General features: G+C 41.8%; 2 protein-coding genes across 2 annotated transcripts; both read right to left on the bottom strand.

The window, feature by feature from the left end:
• Window positions 1-281: 281 nt before the first annotated feature.
• Window positions 282-1,226, bottom strand: LOC127228939 (olfactory receptor 52B4). Its single transcript, XM_051194036.1, has one exon. The coding sequence runs from the start codon at window positions 1,224-1,226 to the stop codon at window positions 282-284; it is 945 nt and encodes a 314-aa protein (XP_051049993.1).
• A 6,635-nt stretch (window positions 1,227-7,861) lies between these two features.
• Window positions 7,862-8,806, bottom strand: LOC127228038 (olfactory receptor 52B4). Its single transcript, XM_051192477.1, has one exon. It carries the CDS (start codon window positions 8,804-8,806, stop codon window positions 7,862-7,864), a length of 945 nt encoding a protein of 314 aa, XP_051048434.1.
• Between the last annotated feature and the right edge of the window lie 5,198 nt (window positions 8,807-14,004).

The following is a 14,004-nucleotide window of genomic DNA, read 5'->3' as shown; positions in this document are numbered from 1 at the left end:
TACATGAATACTTGAATGAAAGTGTCTATGGAACCCATGACTATAGGCAGTGAACATATCATAACAAATATATATAGCTTAAACTCCAAGTATTCCAATCTCATTACTGACCTGAGACTTTGAACAGCATATCAAAACTTCCCTAGTAGAGTTTACCCACAAAGAATGTCATTGAGATAAATAGTTTGGCTCAACAACCCTCAACTACCAGGACTGCTAGAGTTCACCACATATGTGACTAGAATGTTGAGAATACAACAGTTTGGTTTCTGCTCTGAAAGTCATATTATTTTCAGAAATAAGACATGAGTCATTTGGTCTCGGATTCGTTTGGTCTTGACTCCATAGATGATGGGATTCAACATTGGTGGAGCCAGGATGCAAACATTGGCAAGCAGAACGTGAAAATCACTTGAAATCCCGTGTCCAAACTGATGGGTGAGGGTTGAAAAGATCCCAGGTCCATAAAAGAGTATGATGACACAGACATGGGACCCACAAGTATTGAGAGCTTTGTGGCGAGCATCTTGGGATGGGAGGTGGAAGACAGTATGGAGAATTAGCATATAAGAAATTAATATTAGCAAAACATCTAACACAACTGTTGACATTAAAACAAAAAGTCCATACCAGATATTTACATGAAGGTCATTACAAGCATACTTGGACAAGCCAGTGTGTTCACAAGCTGTATGTGGAAGAATGTTGGTTTTGCAAAATGTGAGTCTTTTCAAAAGAAATATTATGGGGAAAATTGTACCGTAACTTCTCAGAAAGATGATCACTCCAATTTTCCCAATCAGGGAGCTTGTGAGAATAGTGGTGTACCTCAGGGGGTAGCAAATGGCAATGTAACGGTCAAATGCCATCACCAGCAAGATCCCTGACTCAGAGATGTAGGTAGAATGGATAAAGAAAAGCTGAGTGATGCAGCGATCCAGGGAGATGCCCCCAGCATGGAACCAGAAGATGGCCAAGGCCTGGGGAACTGTGGAGGTGGAGAGGACAATGTCTGCTCCTGCCAGCATGCAGAGGAAGAGGTACATGGGTCCATGGAGGCTAGGACTTGTGAGGATAATGAAAATGAGCAGGCTGTTTCCAAGCATGGCAGTGGCATAGGAAATGAAGAAGGGGATGGAAATCCACATGTGCTGGTCCTCTAGGCCAGGGATGCCTAGCAAATGGAAGACTGTGTAACTAAGACCAGTGTGGTTTACAGTATCCATGTTGATGCAGAAGAGCTTTCACAAAAAGCTGAAATCTCATATTGTGTCAAAGTTATTTTTTATGATACCAGAGTCTTATAGTATTTCCTCATTGTTTTTCACTGCTGATGTACCTGGAACAACATCAGATGAATAGTTAAATAAAATGTTATCTGCATCTTTGAAGAGACAGCCAAGTAGAGTTTTATATAGCTAATTGGAATAATATACTAACTGAACATATTAATGTACAATAAGAAGTCTTATTGGAAACACAAGGGAGAAAAGTAATTTGTCTGCTAAACTGAAGGATCTGATCTGGCCCAAGTCTTATTATGGACAGACATCAGCTACCACAAGTCAATCAACAGCATACCAAGAGTAACAATGTATGCACCCTGAGGGAAGTCAATGAGGTATACAAACACTAGAAGGGGCTGAATCCAACTCTGGGCGTCACCCTCCAGAACAGAAACAACAGCAGGAGGAAGAGTTGCAGATAAAGCCAATAATTGTATATAAATAGGAAGAGGTGCTAGGAAGGCTTCCAGGAGTCAAGGGGTGGCTAGGGCCTTTGGATAATAAAACAGCAAAGTCTTATTTTAATTGCTTGATTGATTTTTGAATTTCATTTTTCATTGTGCCCTTTCAGAATGTAGCGTGTAAAAATATTGAATGAAAGAAAACAAGGGGCAAGATATTTACAGTCTTTGGGCCTAGACCCTAAGCAGAGCTTAGGAAGGACTCAATGATCCTGGACACATAAGACCCTGATACACTTCATCAGCCCTTCCTTCTCCTCTCCCAGTAGTTGCTTTGCTCCCTATATTGAAGTCACTTACAGTTACGGTTCTACATTTGTCTCTGCATATTGAACTCCAGACAAACACCTTCGTATTCTCAGATGCTTGCCTTAGATCCAGCAACCTCTAGTCTTGTTGGGACAGATGCCTCTTTCACCAAGAAATTCACCCCATGCCAGTAACTTACCTGCCTCCACTGCAGTTCATACAGCACAGAATGGTATATATTCACTTAAAACTCAATGTTAGAGGGAGCAGAGTTTTTTATGTGCATTTCCCTGAAGATCCCAAGGGAAGTTTCCACACCAGGGATATCAAATTTAGAGCTGTTTCCAAAACCCATCCATTGTATATAGAGTCCCATTACAGTACTTTAAATCAGACCACACCACCACCCTCTTGGCCATCTCTGGAGAAAAGGTAGACATGTATTCTTTCTAACAAATAAACATTTCAATTGATATCTCCAGAGACTTTTCAAATGAACTCCAAAAGAAGGCTGGGCCCTATGAGGAGTAAATCAAGAAGCTTGGCAAGCTATGAGCTTAGAACCTTCTTCGAGGAGGGAGATGAGTAGGAGGAAAGAGAGCCTTGCCCTTTGTGTCAAGAAACTAGGGGAGGTTCATCAGTGAAGCCCAACAAGCAGCAGATACATGGCAGCTACATGACACAGGGGGGTACTTCAAAGAAACGATGAGGCCCACCAGTATCCCAAAAGAGAGAAAAGGAAAAGTTTGTCTTTCTGAGTTAGAACACAGAAGGTAGACAAGAAGTGGAGATGTGCAAACAAGTCAAGTCTGAGTCAAGGCAGAGGCTTCTGGGAAGTATGAGCACGTTATCTCATTAAAGATGTAAATATTCTGTCCATCACTTTGGCATGCCTTTAGATGAATCAGTCTTTCTGAGGAGTGTTTGACAAGCCCAGTCTGATTGATTCTTAAGGGAGGGGACAATGGTATGTAATGTTTTAATCTTTGGAGCAGATCAGAAGGCCATTATCTCTCTACTAGGGCCAGGAGCAGATCCCGGCGGAAAACTTCTTTGAGCAGGAGGAAGTAATATTCCCTTAAATGGGCCTCAGCAAAGCCCTGAAACCTGCACCTTTTCATAGAGTATTTTAAAATCCCTAGGAAGAACAATTACAATGTTTTTCTTTTTAGCATCACCACAAAAATAGGAGCTGGAGTCCAAAGTGGATTGTGAAGTAGGTCCATCATTAATGGCCTCCAAGGCTGTTAATAGCTATCTACCTACAAATCAATAGTCAAAGACTGTAAAGAAAATGAGATGCACATTCATTTTAAATTTCATTTTTCTTTACAAATGAGTAAAATCCCATTGTATGTACCCGCCACATTCTCATTTTCTGCTTATAAATATCTAGCCTATATCCTTGATTTTCTTTTTGTTTTCAAGTTTTGAGTTATATACTTAATATTTATGTTATTCACATACAAAGTACTAGATTTCATTATGGCATTTTTCTCATTTATTTTTTTTCTTTTTATTGAATATAGTTTTTCTTACATAATATATCCTGATTATGATTTCTCTCAGTTCCTCCCCACACCCCCTCCCAACCAGATCCACTCCCTTTATGCCTCTCCTTAGAATACAAATAGGGATGATAGTCTAAGGGATAATAATAAAATAAGGTAAAACAAAAAATAACAAAACAAATAAACAGAAGAGAAAGAACCCAAGAAAAGTCACAAAAAATAGCTATAGATGTAGAGACCCACTAGGTTTCACACTCAGAAAACCCATTTAAAAAACTAAACTGGAAGCCATTGCATTTTTTTTTCCTTTGCAGTTTTTAAATCAAAATTTGTCTACATTTTTCCTTTTCCTCCCACGCCCTGTACCATCCTTTCCATGTGGCCTTTTGCCCTGCTCTTCTCCTGGGCAAATGCAAATAGTTCACTAAAAACAGGCCAAAGACATGAACAAGTTTAATGAGGTTAGGAGTAGGATGGGGTCACTACCAGGAGCATGGAAGACACAAATCCAAGCCCAGTGTGGACTATGACTCAAAATCCACACCCTTGGAGCTCCCTGCTTGACTGACAGGCAGCTTGACAGAGTGGAGTCTGTCTTCCCCAGTAGTTGTTATCACTTATACAACCTTGGCAAGGACCTTGTGAATGTTCTTAGTTTTAGGTACTTCCCGAGACTTGTGACTTTCCTGAATTATTATTTTGTTCACTCCCTGGGTCTTATAGCCTCCCTCTAGGATGAAACATTGCAGTTCATTACTGTATAACAATTACTATATAACAAAAGTCTTCTTTTATTTTTATTAATATGGCAACACTGGCTTCCAATTGGTTAGTGTTTCTATGGTATATTTTTTCTCATCTTTTTACAGCTAATTTTTCTGTCTCTGGGCTTATGACATTTTTCATATTGGTAGGATGGATAAAGCAATGCTGGTTGACTGCCAACCTCAAAATCTCAAATGTTCCTTTGGAATAATCACACATAATTATATAGTGCATATTGTTCTATTTGTGTTTATATTGACTACCGTGGTATCCATTTTCTTTTGCTCTCATAATTTCTACTTCTTTAACTCTGTCATGTTTTACAAGCTAATAACTATTGTATTCTATTTTATTAATTTTTTAATTATATGCAAGTCTGTGTGTAAATAAGGGCACTTGTGACAATGTATGCAGATGCCTATGGAGGCCAGTGTGCCATTCCTTGGAGCTGGAATTACATGCAGTTGTGAGCTGTATGAAGTGGGGGCCAAGAACTGACCTCAGGTCCTCTGCAAGAGCAGCTCATTTTACTCTGTCAGTATTCTGCTTATATGTTTGAAAACCGGAAACACAGAGTTTGGGCTTGAAAGTGACAGGCTGTAACTACTTGTCAGAAGGTGTCCTTTCATGCTGTCTAGCCTGAGTCAGCTTGAGTTAGTTGGGTGGGGTCTGTTCCCGTACTTTGTTAGCACGGAAGCTCCTCTCTTTGTACAGTTTGAAATAGTCTTTCCTCGGCTTCTCAGACTTCATCATCCTAGACCACACAACCCTTTTGTGCCTTTTCCAAAGTTGTACTACTGGTGGCATGATGGGCTATGTCCTTCTGTATGCTGTGAATATATGTTTCTCTTATTGGTCACTGAATAAAGCTGTTTGGGCCAATGAACAGGCAGGATTTAGCCAGGCAGGAAATCCAAACAGGGATAGAGAAAGATAGTAGGTGGAGTCAGGGAGACGCCATGTAGCTACCAAGGAAGCAGGAGATCCCGGCATTACCAAGTTCATGTGGAAATACACAGATTAATAGAAATGGGTTAACAATTCAAAGAGAGCTAGCCAATAAGAAGCCTGAGCCATAGGCCAAACAGTTTATAATTAATTTAAGTCTCTGTGTTTATTTGGGGCTAAATTACTGTGGGACTGGGCAGTACAGAAACTTCCATCCACAGTGGCAAACTTGTATAAAAGGGGGAAAAACACCAAAAACCACTGGAATTTCAATTGCATTTTATTTGCAAGCATGTGTAGTATTAAATATGTCCTCTATAAGGAAGGGAGAACATGAAAGTCATTCCACAATGTATATTTTGAAATGTGTTAGACACAATATACAAAAAATGTATTTTAAGATATATTGATGTACACAGTCATCCCTCCTTATTTGTAGATTCTCTTTTAATGGATTCAACCAATGATGGATAGAAAGTATTTAGGGGGATTTTTTAAACTTTCCCTCTCCCCTCTCCTCCCAGTCCCTCCTTCCCATCCTCCCTCTGTTCCCAACCCCTAAGCTACTCCTCCTCCATTTCTGTTTAGGAAAGGACAGGTCTCCCATGAGTATTAACAAAACATTTCATAGCAAGTTATAGAAAGGCTAAGCACGTCCCCATGTATTAAGGCTGAGCAAGGTGACCCAGTATAGGGAGTAGGGTCCCAAAAGCCAGTAAAAGAGTCAAAGACAACCCCTGTTCCACTGTTAAGAGTTCCACAAAAGGACCACACTACACAAATGTAACATGTATGAAGAGTTCCTAGGTCAGTCCCATGCAGGCTCCCTGGTTGTTGGTTCAGTCACTGTGAGCCCAGGTTAGTTGATTCTATGAGTTTTTTTTTGTTGTTGTTGTTGTTTCCTTGACCCTTCTAGCTCCTACAATCCTCCCCCCCCCTCTTCTTTGGGAGTCTTAGAATTCCACATAGTGTTTGGCTGTGGGTCTGCATCTGTTTCCATCAATTGCTGGATGATACCTCTCTGATAATAACTGGACTAGGCACCAATCTGGTTGTAGTGATATTACTTACGATTTATTAAAGCTTGCCAGAGGACTCAGAAAGCAAAGTCAACCTCAAACTACAGAGATCAGGCAGTGGTGATACACACCTTTAATCCCAGGACTCAGGGGAGAAAGGCAAAATGGATCTCTCTGAGTTCAAGGCCACCCAGGCCACCCACGAGATTGAACTAGTCTGAAAGACTAGTGAACTAGTCACTCAAGAAATATAAAAGATAGGCAGTTTCAGGATTCTCCAGCCATGTTGAGGAGAGCATAGCAGTCTGGGTTTGCAGTCTGAGGTTTGGTGGAGCCCAGATTGCCTTTCAGTCTGAGGTAGAGGTATGAGTCAGTGGCCAGCTACTTTACTTTTCTGATCTTCAGCTTGAAGTTTGAACCCCAATATCTGTCTCTGGATCTTTTATTTTTCATGCTACATCTGGTCACAGGAGATGGCAAGTTCAGGCTATATATCTGCTATTGCTAGGAATCTTAGCTCAGGTCATTCTTGTAGATTCCTGGGATTCCCTTGCACCATGTTTCTACCTGACCCCAAAATTTTAGGGGAAGGGGCAATGTTTTTATGCTAGACATATGCAGAGCTTTTATTCTTATCATTATTTATTTATTAATTATTCCCTAAACAATACAGTATAGAAACTGATTACACAGCATTTACATTAATTGTATTAAGTGTTATCAATAAACAGAGACAATTTAAAATACATGAGATGGTATGAACATGTAATGTGCAAATGCTAAACCATTTTTATGAGAGATGGTCCTCCCATGATTTTGGTAGCCATAAGAAAATCTGAAATCAATATTCCATAGTACCAAATATGGCTATTTTTTGTCAACAAATAAACATAGGGGTTGGGAAGATGAATCAAAATATAAAGTGCTGTGACAAAATGATCCATACCTGAGTTTGGGTACCCAGCGCCCACATAAAAGCCAGGCTGGATAATGTGAAGAATTTGACTGTCTTCCTAAAAGATCAATAAGTTCACAGCCTGACCACCTCTTCAGGAACCCCAGCATCCTCGAACAACAAGGTTGATGTGCAAAATGTGAACCACATAATTTACAGCCTCATGGCTGCATATGTGACACAGCCTAAGTGCATTTTAATAAGAAAAAACTGCAGAGTCCAAGAGCCACTGATCCAGGATGTCACTTAACTAAAATAAAAGGCATGAAGGAATGAAATGTTCTATGTGGTAGCCCAGGGAGATCATAAATGTCTCGAGCTTATGAAACATGAAGCAAATGTCAAGGCAACAGACTGTTCTCATTCACTTTGTCTAGTTTCAAAACTCATGCTAGTGTTGCGGGAACATGATGTCTGGAAACAGCCCAATCTACCGCAATTGGGTAGGAGGTACTTTGTTCAGCATGGTATGAGAAAACACAACACTGTCCTCACAGATTATTCACAAAACCAGAGAGTTAAGTTCTGCAGCCTCACTGGTAAATTGCTCCAGATGCAGAACTCACTGAGCTATGTGTCAGGTGACCTGTCCCATCCACTAGTTCCAAACACCACTCAATAGATAACGTAGATCCCAAAAGCTGAGTTCTGAGGTTTTGACCCAAATTCACTTATGTTTTGTAAACAAGACATGAACCACCTGCTCCTGGATTTGCTTGGTCTTGATTCCATAAATGATGGGGTTCAGCATAGGTGGGGCCAGAATACAGACATTAGCCAGCAGGATATGGATGTGGGGTGGAATGTGGCGCCCAAACCTCTGAGTAAGAGTTGTGAAGATCCCAGGCCCATAAAAGAGAATAATGATGCAGACATGGGAGCCACAAGTGTTGAGAGCTTTGTGCCGAGCATCCCTGGAAGGCATGCGGAAGACAGCACGGAGGATCAGCACATAGGAAACAAAAATTAACACTACATCTAAGACCACTGTTGACATGAGCACAGAAAACCCATACCAAATGTTTACCCAGATATTATTACAAGCATATTTAGCCAAGCCTATGTGTTCACAATAGGTATGTGGAATAATATTATTTTTGCAGAAAGTCAATCTTTTCAGAAGAAATATTATGGGGAGAATTGTACCGTAACTTCTCAGAAAGATGATCACTCCAATTTTCCCAATCAGGGAGCTTGTGAGAATAGTGGTGTACCTCAGGGGGTAGCAAATGGCAATGTAACGGTCAAATGCCATCACCAGCAAGATCCCTGACTCAGAGATAAAGGTGGAATGGATGAAGAAAAGCTGAGTGATGCAGCAATCCAGGGAGATCCCCCCAGCATGGAACCAGAAGATGGCCAAGGCCTGGGGAACTGTGGAGGTAGAGAGGACAATGTCTGCTCCTGCCAGCATGCAGAGGAAGAGGTACATGGGTCCATGGAGGCTAGGACTTGTGAGAATAATGAAGATGAGCAGGCTGTTCCCAAGCATGGCAGTGGCATAGGAAATTAAGAAGGGGATGGAAATCCACATGTGCTGGTCCTCTAGGCCAGGGATGCCCAGCAGGTAAAAGACAGTGTGACTTACAACAGTGTGATTTAAGGTAGTCATACCATAAAACCCTGCAGATACCAAATCTCCAATTCACAGAGCTAAAAGAAAATCTGTATTTCCTTTAATTTTGAGTGATATCACTGGGAGCTTTTGTTGCGTTCCACACCTTCCATCTTCTTTGAATATGTAAATAGGAAGCACATAAAGTTGAAAGGTGAGCTATACTACAATGAGTGGCATCCACATAGAATTATCTCTGGTTAGTGAAAACTAGCAGACATTAGTCTATAAACCTCGGTTACAAAGAATCAAACACACAGGATGAGCGGAGAGCTTCACCTTGAATGCTAATAATGAATGCTAATAGTGAATAATTTTTATGCTAATAGCATAAAAGAGAAGAGAAGCATCGTAAGTTAGCACACAGCAAGGCACAGTACACTCTGAAATATTTTCAGTCCAAAGTAGCCAGGGTGGAGGGAGAACAGGAGAGGGTCAAGGCGACAGCTGTGCAGCCGATGCTCTCCTTTCTGTAAAGGACCTTGAGCACAACTGCTCCCTCAATCCTTAACCTTTACAGATCTCAAAGCAATAATTAAAATGATTGATGACCCCATCATGTCTTTTTGCTAGGACATTAACACTGGACCCTAAAAAGCCAGTGATGTTCCAGAAATACAATGGGTTTGAGTGTGACACAAAACCAGAGGAGGCGATTACATTTCTCAAGCATCACTGGCCCAGGGCTGCACTGTCCATGCAGAGAGGAGGCATCCAAGTTTTTCTCCCTGCTTTGTACTTAAATGTGGCATGAGAACTACTCACCAAGCATCACAAACCAGCAACTGACACAAACAAGAACTGAAAGCTCTCTGACTTCACTGACTTTACTTACAAAGATACACAGGAGGCTTTTTTTTAGAGTTGTTTTTTTTTTTTTTCTTGTTTGAGATTGTAATATAACTACAGCATTTCTCCCCTCCCTTTCCTCCCCCAGACTCTTCCACATACCCTTCCTTGCTCTCTTTCAAATTCATGGCCTCTTTTTTCATGCGTATATGCTCCTATACACACATACATATATTCCTAAATATAACTACTGAGTCTGTATAATGTTACTTGTATGTATGTTTTCAGGGCTGACCATTTGGTTTTGGATAGCCATTTGCTGTGCTCTTCCTTGGGGAAGACTATTTCTGCCATTCTCTGCAATCCTTGGTGGCCTGTATTTTTTGTGGACAGACTACTTTTAAGAAGAAATGACGACCTAGCCCGTGTGCCTAAAATGAAGTTCTCTGCACTTGCCCTAGGGAACCAGGTCTCCACTGTCCCAAATTAGAAAGGCAATCATTATCTCTGGCGTGGGATGGATTACAGTTCTTGTTATTTGGAAACCTGCAGGTAATTTCATCATTTCCCTGAATATTGTTCTCCATTCATTAGCTTAACCCTTCAGCAAACATGTTTTGAGTAGTGATGGATCGTTTTGTTTTGTAGGAGGGGGGGGGGAACATCAGGCTTAAGAGTCAGACACAGGCTTATGGCTAAAGAGAAGGGTGGACAGGCAAGCCAGTAATTTTTGTGAATGCTCTAGGTGAGCTGGGCTCTGAAAGTACCTTTTGAAAAGAAAGTTAAATTCATCCTACAGTCAAAGAAATTGGACAGAGTGTCCGTGGATACTAAAGGATGTCTTTTCATTGATAACTCAGTGGCTGCTATATGTCTTATGATCTTCAAAACTGTGGGGGGGTTGTTTTGTTTTGTTTTTCCATTCCTACTCCTACTTGTCAGCCCATGGTTTCCTTCTGGAGAGGAAAACCAGTTCCCACTTTTCTTCTCCATCTGCCAAGTTGCCCTGTGCCACCTCAAACATCTATTCACATACAAAGGGGTCTGTAGTCTGTGTCAGAACATTTTACATTTCCTCTCCCCTGTTCTCACTGTTAGAACCTCTGCCATATCCCTTTCTCTTCACCTTTCTAATTGGATGAGGCTTCTGTGCTCCCAGCTCCCAGCTCCCAGCTTCCCTCCTCCTCACCTTCTACACTTGCTATCAGGAGGCCAATCCATAGCTCTCAGGTTTAAATTTATTAGCACATATCCCATTGCCTCTTAGCGTCCTGTGCCTCTGCCCATGTGACACAATAGCTGTCTAATTCTTACCTCAATTACAGATGTAGCCAGGCCACCCAAGACATCTATCTATCTAACCCTGAGCCACACTTGGAAACTTCAGAAACACACATGAGGTCTGTGGAAGATTCAGTTTTGTGTGTCTGCTGTTTATCCTCTTTCTTGAGAACCCTTGAGGGAAGGCCTCACATCACACCCTCCTGGGACTGAGCTTGGGACAGAGCTGTGCTGCTCACTAGTCTTCGCCCTCAATTGCAGAGTCTCTGAGATCAGCACCTACCTCTCCAATCTCTTCTATTCTGTCTGGCTTCTCTCAAGATGGTGCTCTTAAAAGCCTTCTCTATCTGACTCCACAACTCCAGTAATTAAAGAAATGTTAAACACAAAGCCAAGTGTCAAATGTCTTTGGTTCCAGCACTCAGGAGGCAGAGGCAGGAGGATCTATGTGAGTTCAAGACTAGCCTGATCTAGCGCAAGTTCCAGAACAGCCAAGGCTACACAGAGAAACTCTGTCTCAAAAAATAATTAACTAATTAGTACTTGATTTTAAAAAGCTGAGATGGGCACACCTTTAATCCCAGCACTTGGGAGGCAGAGGCAGGTGGATCTCAGTGAGCTCAAGGCCAGCCTAGTCTTCATAGACTTCACAACCCTGGAAAGCCGTTATTGTAACTCTCACTTCACAGCTAAGGATGGAGTAAAGCCCTTGACTTACCAGTCACGAAAGGGAGTGGCAGGACCAGACTTCCCCATGACAATCTCACTCCAACATGCTGCCCCATAAGTTCCGCACACTCCAGCTTTGGGTTCTCCTCTTCCCAGCCTGGCCCCCCTCCAACTCAAAGCTCTTTCTCCTTATCAGTGGCAGCCACGCTTTTTGCTACTCCTACAAGGTCAGGAGATGGAACACACCCAGCACCCTATCCTGTCAGGACCTCATTTAGACCAACACAAACCTCTTTCCCGAAAGCCTCCTCTAAAAGACTGGGTTTGGTTTGTTTTTTGTTTGTTTTTAAGATTTTTTTAATTTATTCAAAGTGATATTATTGCTTATATACACAGGAGAACTTAGGGCACTAGAGCAGAGGCTGTGGATGACTCATATTTGCAATTGGGTGGGAGAATCTGGTCTTTTAGTAAGGAGCCAGCAGGTGAGTTCTGCTTTCTATCAGAATTTGGCAGAATTTAGCATCCTTATCCTTTCTGTTACCCTCAAGAGGCTTTTGGACAGTGACCGCTTTTATAACCCAATGGTAGGAATGCTCAGGGAAATTGGGGCAAGGGTTAGCCTTTGGGCTAAAGGCATCTCAAGATTTTATTACCAGTCACAAAATGGTCCTGTGTCACACCTCAGGATCACACCTATTTGGAAGGAAGTTGTGCCTTTTTTTTTTTTTTTTTTTTTTTTTTTGGTTTGTAAATCTGTTCCTTCAAGTCATAAGACATCAGCTTCAGTGGGGTTGCTACAACCACAAGCCCTTCCAAGGATCATGCATGTGACCCATGATGGCAGAGGTCTGGCAGCAAAGAGAATGAGGGAGGAAAAATGTGTTTAGCTTTTTATTGATCCTTTGTGGTTTCACATCACGCATCCCGAACCCACTCATCTCCCCATCCCCTCACTTCCACCCTCTATGCTTGCAACCTCCCCCAAAAAAACATTTAAAAGTAAAACAAAACAAAAATGGATGGATGGATAGATATCTGGGTGTGGAAGCTGTAGTGTAGCCCTGGGTGTCTCACAGTTTGCCCTTTAGTTCATATTTCTTAACTTGAAAGTGCTTATTGCAGTGAGTCATTGGTCTGGTTCTGGATCTCTGGCTTCTGCTACCCTCCTTACTGGGCCCTCACTATGACTCCTCTTGGATATCCTATTTTTGCCTTGTGTCATGGAGATCCTGTAGCTTTGGATTTATAGGTTCATCCCCTTCACATGTTCCAGCAGTTCATAGATGAGGTGAGTGTTGGAATGGGCTACCTTGTAGTTCTGGTTCTGGGCCTGGGTGGTAGCTGGGGTGGTCAGCCTGCCAGCTACCCCTCATCTTGAAAGACTAGGTTTTACTTGGCATGGCGACACATACCTTTAGTCCCAGCACTTGGGAATCGGAGGCAGGCTGATCTCTGTATTCAAGGCCAGCCTGGTCTACAGAGTAAATGCCAGGACAACTTATACAGATAAACCCTGTCTCAAAAAAAAAAAAAAAAAATAAAAAAAAAACACAACTTTCTACATAACTAAAAACTTGATAACATTTATCAATTATCAATGGCTCTGTGTGTGTGTGTGTGTGTGTGTGTGTGTGTGTGTGTGTGTGTGTGTTCTCCTGCCTCTTTTCTCAACAGTGCTGGTACTGCAGATACTCAAGGCTACTCTCAGCTTTTTACACAGGTGATGGGATCCAAACATAGGTACTCACGCTTGCACAGCAAATGTTCTAACCCACTGAGCCATCTCTGTGGCCCTCAAAGTTTATCCTTCGTGACAAGGATTGTGTTGAAGGGATGGATATTCACCTTCAGAGTAGTGGATAGTAGTACAGAGCCCCATGGCCTAAGGAATAACATGAGCAACAGGAAGTGAACTGTCTCACTGGGTGTAGCTTGAGCGTGTGACTTCTTTGGGGAACAATGCCTGAGAATAGCATTAGTGGTTCTCCCTGTGGCAAGACTCTGGAAACCCTGACCCACTTGTCAAGAACCTGTGGACAATTTCCTGCATAATTCTGACATAAGCTGGGAGCCTATGTACTATGTGCTCTCCTTGCTTTTGCTATATAAGCCATATTACTGACTGCTTTTAGTTTCATTTTGTCAATCATGGATGAGGTAGCTATTACAAAGGGAAAACTTCCCCATGATGACTCCCCACTGTGTGAACCAGAGGGAATGTTGTTAAATATACAGTGGGCGCTATTTGGCTCCTAAAGCCTTTGGTGTTTCAAGTGTGACCATGAATCCAGGCTTCTTAAGAACAGGGTGTTCCCTTTGCAGAACAGCCTACAGCTAGCCTTAACAAGTTGCAATAGGTCACGAAAGTTTAATGTTACATATTTTTGTAACTGTCCTGGGAAGAATTATTTTTAGCCACAAGAGTTTAAAAAAAATTATTAAATAGATGATAT

Source organism: Phodopus roborovskii, unplaced genomic scaffold, assembly GCF_943737965.1.
Source record: "Phodopus roborovskii unplaced genomic scaffold, PHOROB, whole genome shotgun sequence".
NCBI classification, from domain to species: domain Eukaryota; kingdom Metazoa; phylum Chordata; class Mammalia; order Rodentia; family Cricetidae; genus Phodopus; species Phodopus roborovskii.
This window is presented reverse-complemented; position numbering and strand designations above follow the sequence as displayed.

Excerpts from the sequence above, each read along its gene's own strand:
- LOC127228939 (XM_051194036.1), bottom strand. The coding sequence starts at position 1,226 with ATGGATACTGTAAACCACACTGGTCTTAGTTACACAGTCTTCCATTTG.
- LOC127228038 (XM_051192477.1), bottom strand. The coding sequence starts at position 8,806 with ATGACTACCTTAAATCACACTGTTGTAAGTCACACTGTCTTTTACCTG.